The sequence below is a fragment of the Alosa pseudoharengus genome, unplaced genomic scaffold, assembly GCF_046254945.1.
Source record: "Alosa pseudoharengus isolate Yale_2024_CS ecotype anadromous, Long Island Sound unplaced genomic scaffold, YU_APseudo_1.1 YU_APseudo_1.1_scf_21, whole genome shotgun sequence".
In the NCBI taxonomy this organism is placed as follows: domain Eukaryota; kingdom Metazoa; phylum Chordata; class Actinopteri; order Clupeiformes; family Clupeidae; genus Alosa; species Alosa pseudoharengus.
In genome coordinates, this window is record NW_027468674.1 from 17,286,330 (window position 1) to 17,305,048 (window position 18,719).

Consider the following 18,719-nt stretch of genomic DNA (forward strand, 5'->3'; position numbering starts at 1 on the left):
CTTTATCGGTGTGCCTCGGATTCTTTGACTGCCTCAGACCCTACATATCTTACATACAGGACAGTAACATTTTGCCTTATAACTGGATATTTGCCTATTTTTCCCCGATAGTGGGTTTAAGCTGCTCAACAGCCCGGAGTCTTCTTTGTAGTATTGTTTTGCTGATGATGCACCCAGGGATGGATTACTGCACGGGCCTACCGGGCCCAGGCCCAGGGGCCCAAGGGGTCAGGGGGCCCTGAAGCCCAAGCCTTTGCATGGAATCATTGCCTCAATATCAACAAATCAGGATGTAGGCTATGAATCTGATTGAATTTAGTATTGGCCATCCCCAAAATGCACCAGAATACAGGAAATCACATCAAACAAATTAAAACATTTCTGGGGGAGGACCCCCAAACCCCCCCTCCCACATATATACGACAATAAGTAAGGGGGCCCTTAATACATCTGGGCCCAGGGGCCCGAAAGTTCATAATCCGCCCATGGATGCACCAAATGTTAAGGCCTAAGTATACTTCTACAGATGTGGTCTATACACTGAACAGATGGCGTAAAATTTGTCATACATCCAGTCAGTATGGCTTCTCCATGCTGCAGCCAAATTTTGTGTCCATACAGATCTTGCGTTTGGTACTATTGTATTGACCTTGCATATTGTATCTATTTTAAACCATTTCCGGTGGCTGTCTGACTTTCAAGCAAAATTGAAAGTAAGTAAGTGAGATGAAATCACATTTGCATTTTGCCAGCAGACAAGCTCTGAAAAAGGAGTATACTTTGACACTCAGATACCCATGACCATATGACTATACAGTATAGCTGTATTCACAGAAGTATACTCACTGCTGTACAGGTATGGAAGAAAGGAAGGGCATTTTACCACCCAGACTCTTCTACTATGGATCCATGCTGTTGATAAGATGTGCAAAAGGCAGTTTGGCATTGTCTTCCTAATATATATTCAGGGCCTGTCCTGAAAAAAACATGTCATTGTCATCGAAATGACATTGTCTGGATGGCAACATATGTTGCTCTAAAATCTTTATACATCATTCAGCATTAATAGTGCCTTTCCAGATGTGTAAGCCATGCAACAGGCACTATTGCACCCCGATACTATCACGGATGGGATGCTGGCTTTTGAAATGTTGACTCATAACAGTCTGGTCCAATCTAACTGCTTACTTCTGACTTCACACAGGCAGGGGCGCCTTAATACCACCGGAGGCCCCTGGGCTATATGTTTTTTAAGGCCCCCCACCCCCACCAACCGCAAATATTAACTAGATGTACCGCGTAGCGGTACAAAATATGACCGCCGCTCAGTCCTGCACATCCATTCCGCGAAAATAAATCATATTAATGAATTTGTCTCCATCTTCTACTCCATTCCCCACTCTTGAAACTTTTGTGTATGCTTGTTTGGAATGTGTGTTTGCACACATTCCGCACACAAAGTAGCCTACTGGCGCTGCAAAGGTGAATAGATTTGTTTCTGGGCCAAAAAATCTGTAACATTGTTATAAAACCTTTAAAATCTCTAAACAATCACAAGTAGGGCAGTTCATCACAGTCCATCCATTGCAACTGGACTGATGAAAGGTACACCTGTAGGCTACATTGTATTTGGGAAAAGCAGAAGGTAGCAGCATAATGTATTTATTTATTTATTATTAAACAAAACAATCCCTGTCAGTTCCATGCAGTTTTCAACAGCTATCAAGAAGAGAGGTCATGGATTTTTGTGAATGTTTCTTCTTCTACATATGCATAAGTTTAGTCATCTAGTTCAAATGATATTCAGCTTTATTGTCAATGCACAAATGAAATACCAGTAGTCTAAAACAAAATGCCGTTTTTCCCAGTGGTGCAAATAACTGACATGTCCAAAGGGCCTTCATGAAATGCGTTGCGAGACTGTTCATACACATTTTAACGGGCAAAGTTGAAGAGCTACTCTCCGTTATTGTTTGTGCAAATAATATGCTGATTCATGTTCCCCTGCATTTTGCAACCATGAGGTCAATGGTTAAGCTCAATCTTTTGACGCAATCTTTTGATTTTCACCCAGCCTAGTCCATGGTAGGCGCCCGATAGAAATATTGTTTAATTTTGCGATTGAGATATCCACGCACTGGCGCCCCCCCTGCGACGTGTTCGCCCCCCGGTTTTAGAGCTATTCTAAATGCAAAAATGCATAGAGGGAGTTATGACAAAACCGTGACTGTTAACAAACTATAAGCTATATAAGGTAGGCCCTATGCTAGGCCTATTACACAACACAAATTGTCGCTAGGCTATGCTGGCGACCCAAATAAAATCTCCGTTGGAACCAATGGCTTACACCTTACAGTATCAAGCTGCCACCTCTTGGCGAAAAAGTTAATAGTTTTGCATATCAGTAATACATTTCACGTAGCTGTGAATCACGGAAAGGGCGAATGAAGTGGACACTTCTAAACGGAACCCAACCCACTGTACAGTAGCTCAAGGTCTGTGGCTAAAGCAGCCATAATGAAAGCGTTATCATTGTTTGGATACTTCACATCACACACACGTGTTTTTTAATCGCATAGACTACAACTACCAAGCTGGAATCAAAGCACATCGACTCCCCTCTCACACCCTAAACACGCACTTCGAACAAACAAAAAGCGCCTCAGTCTCACGGAATAGCCATAGGCAAAACTGTATCTGACCCTTGTAACGTTGGTACTAAATCATTCATCGCAAAGAATGATTTTTGTAGCACGTGCAACAAATATGTGTAGCCCTGCCCTGAATACATCTCAACGTGCGCTCTAAAACATCTGGTTTAAATGGAGATGTAGATCATCACGGGATCATAGACAGGTTATCTTTCAGGTAGCCTATATATTTTCCATTAAAAAACCATCACGTAGCGAACGTGTTGTGGCTAACTCACTTAGCTCCTGTTAGTAGCCTAGGTTATGGTCATAAGCAAATGAGATGACAGTCGAAAGATACAATTAGTGCTGTTATCGATTTGCTTGGTAGCTTATAAACGCATTTATGGTTTTCTACAAATACATCAATAATCAAATTGGCCTCCATCACTCAACCATGCTAACGGTAACATTATTTTACCTACGTTCTGCTATTGATAGGATTAACGTAGCCTACCTGCAGTTAAAAACAAGCATGTCCGATAAACATTCTCAGATTTATTTCGGCTTCAAGAGGAAATGGGAATTACATGTCATGCAGAAATCATCCTACCCTTAGACGTTCTCTGCGGTAAACTACTGTAGCCTACAGTGTTGTCCTTGTAGGAAGCATAGTGTCTTTCCAACCCATTTAAGATTAACTTCCAACAAAATTACGTCTCACTGCAACGATGCGCCATCTAGTGGACAAACGACTACTTATCGCCAATACTGGAAATGCAGCCATGATGATGATGATGAATATTTATTTTGGCTTTCTTTTAATCCTACTGAATTTGTAATTATGTATCGGCCGTTCTAATACCGATAGTATGTGGGTGCCTGTGTGTGTGTGTGCATGTGTATATGTGTGCACCACCATCTACAGGCCAATGAGTGTAGAGACACTAAATGTACACATAACTTAATTTTTTAGACCCCCCCATGGATGAAATTCTACGAAACTTGGCATACCCCCAGAGAATGTCAGGTTAATCATACACATAAAATTTGGTGCAGTTCTGAACGTCTTTACTGAAGAGAGGGGCGATTAAAGCAGAATGATATTGCATTTTCATTTTTTACCGGGGGGGTGCAAATCACAAATGAGTGATTATGGGCTAAGTTGATGTGGGCCCTTGAGACCAACATACCATAAAAATGTCTTCATCCTCGGTGCCACGGTTCAGGTAGTTATTGAGGAAAAACTGCATTTTTTGGGTTTCGGGGGGCCCAGCGCGGAGGGGGAGTGGCCCCCGGGGACCAAACGAAATTTTTCCGTAAAAGTCTAGTGGGGCTACATACCCACCAAATTTCATGTGCCCCGGTGTTTCGGTGCCCCGGGTATCGTTGACCAAAATTTCAGGAAGTAGATGACGGGAAAAAAAAAAAAAAAAAAAAAAAAAAAAAAAAACTTTGACAATCCCTATATGACCGCTTCGCTAGCTTCGCTAGCGGCGGTCATAATTATGATTAAATGATACCCGGCCCGCGATCTGAACCGACACATAGCGTGCGCTTTTGGTTAATAACATGCAGTGTAGCCTATCATTATTCAGCCTATGTAAAACCTTTACATAAACAGGAACAGAAAGACCTCAAATCACGTCAGCCTACCCATGACATCGCTTATCAAAAAGGCTAGCCTACTGCACGAAAACAAGCGTTGGACTTTTACAACACTGGCTGTAGGCCAAGTTAAAAGATGGGTACACATATGGACGTTTAAAACTTTTCAAAAGTGCATGTGTTTGTCGTGTTGGGGGGTTCCCCAGGAGTTTTTTGAAATTCTGTCTACTTAACACACCAGTTTAACGCAGTTTGGGAGGGACAGAAATACTTTTAGCCTACATAACAAGCTGGCTCATGTGACGTGAACGTGGCTACCTTATGTATTTTCACTACACTACGGAGACATATCTCACGTTAACAAGAAAACATAACATAGACTTATATGTGAGAATGGGTTCAACAAACTTTGCTGTTGGTGAACGGAGATGCAGAGCACTAAGTCATTTATTTGCGCCACAAACCATGTTCTGCGTTCACTCCAATGAGACAAGTGAAATACGTTTTTAAAGCCGTTTCATTTCCAGACTATTTGCTACGATATTTACCTGCTATGCCTTCTGTTTTCATGGACAGTTACAGGAATCCACGTCATTCGTTTATCGTTGCTTCATTCCTACCCACGTTATCTCCAGAGTTTGTATGATATTTGTCAGTCAGTTTCAGCCTCTCCTCTAGCTACACCCGTTGGGATTTATTACGTTTTGTTACATTTTGTTACACTTTAGAATTGGAGAAGACAAAGGAGGCCTCTGCATGGATGTAATTGTAGAGCAGTAGGCCTACGATGTGCTCAATTATTTAGGCTAGCTCCAGAGTAGGCTAATGACGCAGTGAATACGGACACGCCGTTTATTATTATTGATTATCATTATTATTATTAGGAGGCCCCTCATTGGTCGAGGCCCCTGGGCTGAAGCCCAGGTAAGCCCCTGCATTAAGGCGCCAGTGCACACAGGAGATAAACTGAAACACTGTATTACAGTCATGCCAGTTTTTTTTATCTCAAATCTGACCTTTCCATGACTCTCAACTGGATAGAGAGAGTCATTTGATTATGAGCATTGTGACAGTGACCTCTGACCCCAGGTAATAGCCATTTATAGATTAACAAGGGTTAGAGAAATCTGAGCGAGGGGGGTACGTAAATCGTGACACTATTTTCAACGGCTCGCAGGGGTAAAGATGGGTGAAAAACAGCCCTGGGGGTGGTTCAGAGGCACCACAGGTCACTGGCCGTAAAGTCAGTAGCCAACGGGTTTCGTTACAGATTCAGTTTTACAAGCCACCTAATCATGGCACCCTGAAGAAGATTCTGGATGGTTGACCTCTGCTCTGGAAAAAAGTACCAGAGTACGAGTAGTAGACCTGCACCACATGCACATCTGACAGACAAAGCAGCGTTCCCATTTGCAGAACCGTGAGAAGAGACAGCATGATGTGTAAGTAAGTATAAGTATAAGTTTATATACTCTTTTGATCCTGTGAGGGAAATTTGGTTTCTGCATTTATCCCAGTACGTGAATTAGTAAAACACACACAGCACACAGTGTACACACAGTGAGGTGAAGCACACACTAATCCCAGCGCAGTGAGCTGCCTGCATCAACAGCGGCGCTCGGGGAGCAGTGCCCACTGGTCGGGGTTCGAACCGGCAACCCTCCGGTTACAGGTCCGAAGTGCTAACCAGTAGGCCACGGGCTCCCAATGTATACATCTGCGGGTAAAATTGGCGCGCACTAGGAATTTGTCAGGGTATGACCCTATCTGCAGGTCAATGGGATGGAACACCACTTACGACAAAACTGAATGTGGAAAATTCCTGAGTGAAATTGGTGTGAAAGTGGTGAAATTATTTCCTTGTTGTTAAACAATTTTGCATAAATGAATAGCATAAAAATAGAATATTTTTGTGTCCAACGTTATTTAGAAAAGAGCTTACTAATTTGACAATTTGATAGCATTTTCTTTCAGCAGAAAAAAAACATATTTGAAAGACTCCAAAAAACTGCAAACTATACAATATGAACAGACCTACATACTACATAATACCAAAAAAGTCAAGTGGATTACGGAATATCGGCATGTTCTGTCTCGCTAGGCTTTCCCCCTCCTACAAACATACAATACAAACAACCTATGTATAAGACACGTCTGTCTACTTGACATTCTCTCTATGATATCCAGTCTATAACATACTTTAACATCCAAGAGACGATGTCTGCTATTCCACCAATGCAAGTAGTCGTGTCTCACACCCTTTACTGCTTGTCAACATGAAAATATGTTGTCCTCTTACGCCAGTACAAGTTCCCATTCCAGACGTAAATATACACCTGATGCTTGATGGGCACAGATAGTTCACTCGTCCCTCGCTCTTAAATGCCTTCAGTGTTTTTACCACCGAAAAGTTCTTCTGCCAGGTACCAGACACTTTTGGGTGGAGAACCTTTTCAATTTCATATACAAACCCCACACAAAAAAAGTTTAGTGACAGTTTCACGAAGATTCATACTTTCAGTAGGCATGATATTGTGAGACAACTTTTTCAATGAGACGTAATGAAAATGTTAAATCCTAACTACTAACCAAGTATATCTATCCAAGTGTAACAAGGGATTAAGATGGGCTGACAGGTCTGGCAGGACAAGCAACATGTGGGATAATTAAAAAAGGACACACTTGATTGGGTGTAACTTTTGCGCAAGGCTTGACTGGAATGTTTATCTAGCGCCTCAACGATTAAGTTCTGCATCACTCCGTTGTAGGCACCACATAGTGTGCAACAGCCAACAGAGCAACAGAACTCTTCTGACTGTATGGATCTTGAAACTGCAGAAACTGTAAATATAAGCAATTTGTAAATATGAATCAATTAAGTGAATCATTTTTAAATGATGTTACATGATGTCTGCTCCATTGTCAGGGTAAAAAGCTCAAATGCATGCTTATGGCTTATGCATGCTTAAGCTAGATTTCACTTCATGCAGCATTACGACAGCTTTTTTTGAAAAACACACTTAAACATGTAAAAAGATGTTCCATTTTTACTTGAACCCTCACAGGATCAAAAGAGTATATATACTTATACTATTTCATGACTTTAAACTCCAGCACCTCAGCTACCAGACGAGCAGTGTTTTTGCCCCTTTTTGGTCAAAAACACATCCCGAAAAATTTTGTCCAGATTGGTTTGCATGCAAGTTATGACTGGCTTCTGAGTTGAGTGTGTACATATCAGAACATGAGCATGCTGAATTGAGATGTTATCTACGACACTTTAATGTCTTTATTAGAATACACTGCGCTGTTTATGCTCTGCATTAAAATCTTATCACCTCACTCCATTTATGTTGTTCAGATGATCTGGTCAAGACAGGCTTTGATATTCCATAATAAATGGGACAGCATCTAGCTGTGGGGAAATCTACTTTTATCACAATATTTTAAACAGCAGCTGCCAGCACAGTACCTTGACAGCAGAACGATACAATTAGGCTGAACTTGATAAAAAAACCCACATTAATCTCAGTTTGTGGGGTTTTTTTTGTGGTAGTCTAATACTTTTTGAACAGCACGCCATCAAACATAGGCTTTCAAGGGGAAGATCAGGTAAAATTATGTTTTTGAATTTTTCTGTTTATTTTTCTGTTGTTTCTTCTTTCTTTATGTTGATGCAATACTAGTCACCGTTTTCTGGGAAGTTCAAACAACATCTATGATAGCAATCTTCATGTTAGAGTAGAAGCACCAGATAACCAGGACTGCTGAAAAGTGGGTTTCCAACAGTTTTGCAAGTTTTCCATTAACCGGTCAATTTTGATGTTCCAGCCCGCTAAGGAAGAGCTCTGTTGCATGTTTGAGAACCTTGTTTCAGACTCATTTAGTGTTGCGTCCACTGGTTATGGTTACATCTTCATATCTCGATGCCACTGAGATATTTCTCTCGTAGTAAACTCCTATCTGGCTATGCCACCCACCTCGACCAGCTAAAGATAGCATGGCTGACGTTTTCTCAGGGATCACAAGAATGAAATTGATTTGACATTTAAACACAGGGTCCATGACAGTAAATCCTCAAGAGGTCTCGACATTAACGAGAGTATCATTCATATTTTGACTTCTTCATTTGGTGTTTTACAAGGCCAGGTACAGCGTGTACTTGTAAAAATGGCAGCTGTCAAACGTCCTGACTCCTCCAAAAGACTCATTAGTGTCTGTGATTTATCGGCTCGCGGGATTAAAAATAGTCTCAGGTAGTAATGCTTTAATCAGAGACACTTGAAGTGATGCGATAGCAGAAACCCAAGAAGAAAACAAACTAATAAAAATATCCATTAGCATGCCGCAAAGGAAAAACCAGAAAGTATGAGACATAACTGAGTTCTCAATCTAGATCTCTTTTTCTTTTTTCTCTGTGTCCAGTCTATTTCCTCATATGTACCTTAGGCATCAAGTGAATCTGTGCTTATTTACCTATTTTAAAGGACTTTTAATCATAAAAACCTTGCAGCACAATCCCCAGTCAGATACAAACATTAGTCATAGACCCTGTCAGACAAGTTGCTCCACTGAGAAATCTATAAGCCATGTCTTCCTCTTTCATTCGTCTGGCAGTCTGTATCTGTGTATCGTATCGGTGTCAGGGAGCCAGTGGCAAGCGTGACAGAAGTGGCATCAGACTTTAAGGTGGAGAGAACAGAGAGAAAGAAGAGAGAGAGAGAGAGAGAGAGAGAGAGAAAGAGAAGAAAGGAAAGAAGAGAAGAGAGGGACCGAACAGTGTAGCCATTGCATTGTCATGCTCTTTGGTCACTCAGGGCGAATGGGGTGGGGTGGGGGGGGGTCTACATACTCCTGCCTTCCCAAACGCTCTGTTGACATTAGGTCATGCTCAGCCCTGTACTCGGTGTGACTGACTATGTCCTTTATCTGTGATGATGTTTGTTGGGGGGGTGGGTGCTTTGGTTAACACATGACTTCATACCTCTGTACTCACACTTAGGTATATAAGACATTGAGAGAGGCGGAGACTTGACACTCTTCTGGGCAGTTGAGCGAAGTCACTGGATTAACACTTAGTAGTGGACAAGAGAGCGCAACACAATCTTTATCATGGGGATGCTTGGCTTTGAAGAGCTGGTAATGGGCTTTATTTGTGTGCAGCATAACTTGTATGTTTTACATTTGTGTGTTTTCAAAATGTTTTACACGTTTCGATTTAAATTTAGATTGAATGTGATTTTGTATGCTTTATTTTAACATTGCTCATTACAGGATCACTTTTTTTTTGCAATCACACCATTTTTGGTTAGGGGGTTATTTCTTGTTCTTAATCCTTTGATATCTCTGTTCTAATGGCAGTAGCTAAAGCTAATGTGAAAAAGTAAGACTGGTGATCTTTTTCCCTCCTCAACAGTAACTTCAAAATCACAGTTACAATGAGAAAACAAAAAACATCTGTCCGAAGCTGCAGGGCAGGGAGAAAAAAAAAAATCTGACTGAAATATGGAGATGTTTTATCTCAAACATTTGCGGCTTCGTTAGGGAGACAAGAGCTGTCTTCCTTTCTCTCTGATGCACACTGTTCCCCTTTGGTAAAAAGCCTAGCTAATAGACTCTGCCTAATGAAGTCCTTTATCTGGTCATTAGGTTACCGGCAAGACATGTGGGATCAAAGAGCCAGAGGAGGCCGGCAACCAGCAGTTTGCTACTGGAGAGTACGAGACATCTGTTAGCCAAGAGAAGCAGGATGACCTGAGGTCCAACAGAGACCTTTCAGATGGCCATGAGGTAAGCAGCATTTAGCAGAGGTGGTGACTGTGTGTGGCTACTCATTTAAGAAACAGTTAAATAAAAAAATAAATAAATACATTCACCAAATATTTATATTTATACGAGTAAATACATTCACCAAGAATGTATCATTAAAGAGATTAACCTATTTGGGCATTTGCATTTAACAGAATGACAAGGTTGGCCACCTAAAAGCCGACTACCTAGACGACCTGCAGAAGATTCTAGAACTTAAGAAGAGGAGGAGAACCAGGAGAGTTCCAGTCAGAAAGCACAAGCCTGCGCCTGAGATTGTTGTGAGGCTCGCAAGCACACCCATAATCATCTACAAGGCTCAATATATTGCTGTCATTTTTGAAAACAAATTTACAGTAAAGGAGTTGACAGCCATTTTTTCCCCACTATCACCTCACAGCCATATTATGTGGATGAAGACGATTTCCTGAAAGCTGCTGAGGAAAACAAAATGGCCATCATCGACAAGTACCTTGAGAAGCTTGGTGACCCAAACACCTGCGATAATGTGAGTCATTCAACACAGAGTTGGCAGAGAGTAGGCACCCCTGTCTCCATTCTCAGCGAATGGGGAATGATGCATCCTCAGCATCAACCTTTTTTCTCTTTCCACTTCACAGTTCAATCGCACTGCACTGCACAAGGCCAGCTATAAAGGCCACGTGGACATTGTCAAAAGACTTCTTGAAGCTGGGGCAAGGGTCGAGCAGAAAGACAAGGTAACGTTAAAACAGATATATGCTACTGCCATACTGGGGTAGTATTGAATTTCTTTTGTTTCTAGCACTGTTGTTGATGTTGACGATAATATTGATGATGATAATGATTAATAATGATTATTAATGATGATTAATGCTGCTAGATAATTTAAATGTGATACATTTATTTTCTCTTTTTTACTTATTTCTCTTCTTTTACTGATTTTGTATTTATTGGTTTGTAATTTGCTTGGGATAAGCTGCTATTAAATACAGCAAGTATACCATCCAATGTCAGACATCTATGCTGATCATTTGCCACACTGTCTTTTGTGTTACTACCGGTATCTTTCATATTGGCTTGTGCAATCTTTTTTTTTCCTGGCCAGCTGGAGTCCACTGCTCTTCACTGTGCCTGTCGAGGAGGAAGCCTTCCTGTGCTGGAGCTCCTGCTCAACCATAATGCCAAAATCACTGCCCGGGATAAGGTACGAGAGACACGCCCAATGCTAGAGCTCCAGTTGTTCTTTCTGAGTTTCTTTTCTTTAACAGTTGTGGTTCTTAACAGTTACTAGGTTTTACCAGTTATTAGACTTCTGCTATTATGTAAAGGAAAACAAGCACTTTTAAGAAAACAAATTGAATCTATATCAAATATAGGCAATATATCATGTCTGGCCCTGTAAGGCTGCCACTGTTCTAGATTTCTTTTTTATTCCCCCCCTCTCTCTGTCTTTCAGCTGAACAGCACGCCCCTACACGTCGCTGTAAGAACCGGACACTACGAGTGTGCTGAACACCTCATTCACTGTGGTGCAGACTTCAATGCCAAAGACAGGGTAAATCAGGGGGGGGGGGGGCGGTCACAGAACATAGGGTGCAACCTTTATGGGCTGTGATTAAAATAGACTTCGGGGAATAGTGAGATCATTGATGATGTGGATGATTGTGGTCAAACACGTGGTCGTGTTTTTTGACACAGGATGGAGACACGCCAATGCATGACGCGGTCAGGCTCAACAGGTTTAAAATCATCCAGCTGCTTCTGCTGCATGGAGCTAACATGAAAATGAAAAACTCTGTGAGTATTCTGTGAACACACTATATTACTTGTTTTAATGCAATTCACCACTACTCCACAACGGTACTGGCTGACTGACTTCTTTTAGAATCACAGAAACAGTCTGAACAGAATGTACAGTCTGAAGGGTCAGCATAAATGACTTCTACATTATTTTTCTAAACATGTGGTGAGAAGTGTGCCTAAGGATTTCCATCAACTCTGTGTCAGTGGTTTTGACAGCAGTGACACCTAGTGGATTCATCAGTCCAGGAACACTGACATATATTATTATACCTTAAAGTATGTTTTTTTTGTATGACATGTTTTCTACAATTATGTTATGTAAAAATGCAGATTAGGCATAATCTATACTCATATATCCATTTTCAAAAATATTGGGACACCGCTGTGTAAAATGCAAAACAAAAGAAAAAGATACTCTTTGCAAAACATGTAAACCATACAGTATAACCATTTACGGTAATTGAGAATAGTGCAAAGACAACCTATCAGTCATTGAAAAAAAAGAAAATATTTGTTCAGTTTGAATTTGAAAAAAGTTGGAACATAGGCAGGTTGGGAGAGCATGTGTTGCATCACCCCTTCTTTTAAAAACAGTCTCTTAACATTTGGGAGCAAAAGAGACCAGTTGCTAGATTTGAAATGAGAATGAAATGTTGTCCCATTCTTGCCCGATTTAGGATTTCAACTGCACAACAGTGGGATTTCTTTATTGTGTTTTGTTCCATGATGCATCAAATGTGACAGGTCTGGACTGCAGACAGGCCATTTTAATGCCTTGACTCTTTTACTAAGGAGCTATACTGTTGTAATATGTGCAGAGTGCAGCAAGGCATTGCTTTTCAGAAATGTTCAAGGCTTTCCCTGAAAAAATGTTATCTGGATGCCCCCTTATGCTACTCAAAATGTATATCACTCTGCATTTAATGTGCCTTTCCAGATATGCAAACTGCCCATGCCATACTGTAGGCACTAATGCCCCCCTCCTCCCCATACCACTATAGAGGCACTAATGCCCCCCCCCCTCCCCATACCATTATAGAGGCACTAATGCCCCCCCCTCCCCATACCCTTTATAGAGGCCAGTTTTTGAACTGAACAGTACTAATAAGTTGTCCATCTTTGCTTTAGCCTGAAGGATGTAGAGTCCATTCAACATTTTAATTGTTCTAACCATGAGACAGTTATCCACTTCACCTCGGCCTATCTTACATTAGCTGGGGGGCCCAGATAAGACGGTGGTATTTCTGATCATGTCTAAATATGGTTTCTTCTTTGCATGGTAGAGTTTCAGCCAGCACTTATGGATAGATCGTCAAACTGTGTTCATAGACAATTGTTATTGAATGTTTTCCTAAGCCAACAGGAACAAATGGACATTTTTTTGACATTTCTTCACTTTTAAGAACCCCAAGCATCAGGATATAACAGTGTCTGACTCATTGCCCCACTACAGAGAGCAGAAAACAATAGTTTGACATGGGCATCAACTACCACAGCATCAGTCCTTTGTTTCTTTTAACAATTTTGAGTTTAAACCGTTTCGTTTCTCCATCTCCAGGAGGGGAAGTCACCAATGGACAGTGTCAATGAGTGGCAGAGCGGGGCGAAAAATCTGCTGGACAAGTTCAATGAAGAGAAAGGCTCCTCTCCAAAGTGATTTGTGGAAGATTCCAGAAGCTATTTTCAAGACCTGCGATGGCTATTCAGATATAAGTGTGATGTTTGTGTGAGTGAAAGCGACAAAGGCAAAGTCGTTCTTGTGCTCGCAGTTGGCATCTACTGCTAGCATTTTGATTCATGTCAGCTGCAGTGGGCTTGAGTTAGACTTTGAGTTTTGAACCAGGATTGCTGCTTCATGAAAATTTTTGAGTTTCATAATGTCATTAATGGATAAGATGGCAAGAGTGATACGTGATTCTGAAAGACTGGGGGTTTGTTACAGATAATGGTGGGACTTCAAGGTCGGTTCTGAAGGAATTTTTGAAGGTTGTATACTCACATGGATTTTACAGCATGTCTCCTATTGTTAGGCAGATTGTTTACTTTTGAATAATTTGCTAACATATGTTAAAGTAGCATTTAGACTTTTTGGTAATGTTTGGGAATTTATTGAGGTCAAGGAATTAAAACTGTTTTGAAATACGATGATCTTAAAGGACAATGCATGTCATATTTCTTTGTACAATATTTGATTTATTTTGTAAATTTTGACTTGCGCTTTGTGCTACATGAATAAACAGAAAATATCATGGATAAGCATCTTTTTTGTATCTAGTTTTACAAAAACATCATCATAAATAACATAAATACAAACCACTTCCTCATGTTGTGTGATGGGGCTAATGAGAGAATTAAAGACGTCAATAAAAACAAAGTCACCAGTGATAGGTCCACACTGGTACTCTTTTGGGGTTATACTATAACTCAAAACTACTAAACAGATAATCATCTCATGTGTGGACATCTGTTCAATACATAGCTGTTATACAGTACAAATTCATACATTTATCATACAGATCTGACATTATGGTCATCTATCTTGATGACATTGTAGTCTAACGGAAGAAAAGACTAAGAATGTGGGTTTACTAATGCTCCATCTTGACTCTCTTTGAGGCAGGGATCTCACACTCATCCTCCTTCTCCTCTGATGATGTGGGCGCAGGCTGTGGTTTCTTCATGGTGCGAATGATCCCGAAAGCAGTTGTTCTTGTCTCTGTTCACACAACAACACTGAGTCAGTATTGCTATTTAAAATACCTTTGAAACACCAGCTGTGATGTCCTGCATCATAGTCAGCAGTGTAATCATTTAAGAACGCGAGCACTTTCCACATACGGTGTGGTTTACAATGTACATTTAAAGCAACACCAAAGAACTTTTCCTCTGTCGCACGCACACTATTTGTTTATCCAGAGCGGGTTTGCAAATAACGATGTCCACAGACAAGGTAGAATATGTTGCATGATTTTATGAAAGTACGATGTATTGCGACGTCAGATGCAAGTCAAATTTGTAGTTTCTTATGTCTCATTCCATCGAACCACAGATCCGATAGATGGCCGCAAAGCGAATGCAGAAGTGCCGTTCACCTGGTTACGAGTTGATGAACCACTGAAACGATTTTGAAAACATTATATTAAGGTACAAAAACTCTTTGGTGTTGCTTTAACTCAATGTACAATGTAAACCACAATGATAAACTCCTATTATAATCCACCCCATTTACTTTTTTAATGTGGACATAAACCATGTCAATGCAGACTCCTTAACGACAATAACTCCATATCTGCATACCAAGACTCCATTTCCCACCTCACACAATGGTGCACTGACAACTACCTTCAGCTTAACGTCAATAAAACCAAGGAACTTGTAATCACCAACACCAGAACACCATCTGACACAATCCACAACCCCACCTGCATCAACAACGACACCGTAGAAATAGTGGACTGTTTCAAATATCTTGGACTCACCCTGGACAATAAACTCAGCTTTGAGCAACACACCACTGACATACAAAAACGCAGTCAACAGAGACTCTATGCCATCCGCAAGCTCAGATCACTTTCTGTTGCCCCCTGTCACCTGCTCCTTCTGTACAAAAGCATAGTCCAGCCCATCCTCCTCTACTGCCTTCCCTGCTTTTTCAACATGCTAACTGCTGCCAACAGAAACAGACTCACACGCATCACTCATACCGCAGCCAAAGCAATAGGCCTCCCCACCCCCAATCTATCAGATCTCAACAGTAAACTCACCCAGAACAGAGCACAGACCATCGTTCATGACCCCACCCACCCCCTCAATCCCTTCTTCATTCTGCTTCCATCAAGACGCAGATACAGGGCTATGGGGTGGAAGCGAGTACGCTTTGGGAAAAGCTTTGTGCCCTCTGCAATAGCAGCACTAAATAACACACAGCGGTGATGGATCACTATGCCGCCCTCATTCCTCTGTAATGCCAACTGGTGATGGTTTTCCTGTTTGTATCTGTGTAAGGTGATGTATATGTGCTGTATATGTGCTGTTGTGATATATGTGCTGTATATGTGCTGTTAACATCTATGTGGGTGGGGTATGTGGTAACAGGGTGGTGGGTGAAGAACCGTAACTGTGTGTATCTATGCATTTCATGTCTGTGAGGCTTGTATGGTAGGTGAAAACAAATTTCCTATGTAAGGACAAATAAACTAACTAACTAACTAACTAACTAACTACATCAGTACTTTTATGACTCTCACCTCCGTTTATCACCACAGAACGACAGTTTGTAGAAACAGCTGCTTTGGCATCTCCTTCAGATAACCCAAACACAATCCCTCTGATCATCTAAGCTCAGGTAACAACAAATGTATGTCTGAACACTTCCTCAGTCACACATAAATACACAAACACACAGGTATGCATAGACACACACAAGCACACGCTGCTGAATTCTTCATTAAGAAAATAAAGTAATTCATTAGCAATGATTTTTAGACAATAAACAATAGCTCTTATCATGAAACTAATAATTCATAAATAAAACTTTCTAACTTCAAAAACTGATGCAATGATGTTTGTTAAACTGGTGTTGCTGCATTTGGGGGTACACACACACACACACACACACACACACACACACACACACACACACACACACACACACACACACACACACACACACACACACACACACACACACACACACACACACACATACACACACACACACCAAAAAAAGGATACAAATTGGCAATATCATATGGTCCTCGCAATTCCAGAGGCTAAGTTGTAGGGAAAGAAATTCAAGATTACACTTGAAGATTACACATGCAAATACCCATTCAGACTTGAGACCTCATCTGCAAATTGCGATTTTGTGTCTGGCTACTGTACTGTTGGGTTTGAAAATGACCCAATTTTCTCCCCATCTTACCTTGTTCCTGTCAATTGAGTAATTCTTTGAGTGGCACAATACACAAACAATGTACATAATCAAAATGATTCTACATTTGATACTACAAGAAAAACTGTAACAGTATACTCTAAAAACGAATGTGTTGGAAACAACACAAACTGTGTTGTCCCTATCTGGACACAGAGATGTGTTAAAAACAACGCAAGTACGTTTTAATAGTGTATGCATGCTCTGAGGAATAGAAAACACAAAAAAAAGATCATACCCTTTCTGCACCACTTGACAAAATGACGCCCTGTTAAAAGTGAATACAGACCCATGTTAAGACTACAGTCTGCTAATTTAATCTGATTTACCCTTGTTTGTGTGTTTGTACATACTTTTCCTTTGCATGTCTCCATGAGGCCCAGGGAATTTCCAATGGTGTATCTTCTCATGGTAGAATCTCTGATGGCTGGTGTGTATACGATCTCAAAGAACACTCCCCGATCAATAGCCTAGCAACAAGGTGACACTCGCATAAAAACACAATTTTATTTTATGCCCAATACAATCATGAAAATAACACAGAGGGACAAAACCATTAAGTGTGATAAATTATTGCTCATAAATCACAATAAATGTTCAAGAGACTGGGGTTACCACGATAATGAACACTTACACCATTGACAGGGGCTCTTTTGAAATGGAATGGCTGCTTTTCAGTCACGGTCACACAAATGATGTCAACCTCGAAAGTCATACAGGCCGCCTGGGTCAAAAAGTTCAAGGTCATGAGAAATGTGAAAATAGCACGTAAACACAGCTAGCAATAACACAACCATCTCCATATAAACTCTGGATGACAGACTGTATGCTTGCAGCATTGTTAAAGTAACATCGGCGTCACTATACATAACAACACACATAAAGGTACTCTCTGAAAGAACATACGTGGAATAACTTCTCAGTCTTCGGGAACACAGCCACCAAGTCAAACGCTTTGTATTCTGTGGTTGGCCTCTACAGGAAAAAAAAAAGAGGAGTAAGTTGGCTTGGTCAATCTCAGTGCCACACTTGCAACAATTAAGCTGTAATTTGTTGGCGGTGTAAAATAAAATAACAAAGTAGAAACAACACTGTACACGGACTTACAAAATGGCTTGGATCTGTTGCAACCACTGTTAAACGGTTTAACACCCTAATAGGTCTGGATCTCCCCTAGAAATTATTAATAATAAAAAGTAACATTCAGTAACATTTCTCTACCACTACACAATGGCTTAAGGTTTCATGTAAGTGTTAAGTAAAGAAGCACCACAATCACCTGTACAACAGGCAACTTGTCGAAAAGATCTGAGATGCTGGTTGGCTTTGGAATTTCCTAAATGATGACAGAATGGAATTGAATGTGGCACCAGCACTGACATATATTGCGTATTGCGTTAGTAAGTTAAGTATGGTCTTACCGGTTTCTTCTGCTGACTTTCTAACGTGTAATTTATAGCTACTGTGGAGTATCCAACTGTAAAACAAAACAATGCAGTTGTAGAACCTACAAAGTTGCAGCCGAAGTTTTGATGGCACGCCAATTAAAACTCGAACTTCACTACCGCATGCAACTAATCATGCAATATATTAAGTTAAACGATAATGACATTAAAAGATCAACATGACAGTGTATGAGTTTACAGATAACACCATCAATTTGCAGGTAAATTAGAAAGAAATCCATCTTAGCCTTCATCTAAGCTAACATTACCTCCTCTACAGTTAGCAGTAACGTTTTTCAACCAGCACGTAGGACGTAAGGCATGTTATACTGTGTTCATTTCTACTGAAACTACAAAGGTCACACTTACGATGAGCAGCAGTTTCGATTATGTTTTGGAGCGTTTTCTTATCTTTTGTAAAATTGATGTTCAAATCCATGAACGTAGCCATTCTGCAAACCATGTGTGTTGAAGTTGAAGTTACGACAGGAACTATGGGAGATGTAGTTT

At 40.7% G+C, this 18,719-nt stretch overlaps 2 protein-coding genes across 2 annotated transcripts; one reads left to right on the plus strand and one right to left on the minus strand.

Annotated features, from left to right (window-relative positions):
- The first annotated feature begins 9,287 nt into the window (after positions 1 to 9,287).
- Positions 9,288 to 13,488, plus strand: ankrd1b (ankyrin repeat domain 1b (cardiac muscle)). Its single transcript, XM_076298732.1, has 9 exons — positions 9,288 to 9,377; positions 9,888 to 10,028; positions 10,202 to 10,327; positions 10,447 to 10,554; positions 10,667 to 10,765; positions 11,134 to 11,232; positions 11,485 to 11,583; positions 11,727 to 11,825; positions 13,390 to 13,488. The coding sequence occupies exons 1-9, from the start codon at positions 9,351 to 9,353 to the stop codon at positions 13,486 to 13,488; spliced, it is 897 nt and encodes a 298-aa protein (XP_076154847.1). The 5' UTR covers positions 9,288 to 9,350.
- A 407-nt stretch (positions 13,489 to 13,895) lies between these two features.
- On the minus strand, positions 13,896 to 18,688 carry rpp30 (ribonuclease P/MRP 30 subunit). Its single transcript, XM_076298015.1, has 11 exons — positions 18,579 to 18,688; positions 18,186 to 18,241; positions 18,044 to 18,100; positions 17,872 to 17,937; positions 17,671 to 17,739; positions 17,399 to 17,488; positions 17,118 to 17,234; positions 17,003 to 17,032; positions 16,566 to 16,603; positions 16,079 to 16,158; positions 13,896 to 14,547 (listed from the first exon to the last, which is right to left on the minus strand). Exons 1-11 carry the CDS (start codon positions 18,670 to 18,672, stop codon positions 14,420 to 14,422), a joined length of 825 nt encoding a protein of 274 aa, XP_076154130.1. The 5' UTR covers positions 18,673 to 18,688; the 3' UTR covers positions 13,896 to 14,419.
- Between the last annotated feature and the right edge of the window lie 31 nt (positions 18,689 to 18,719).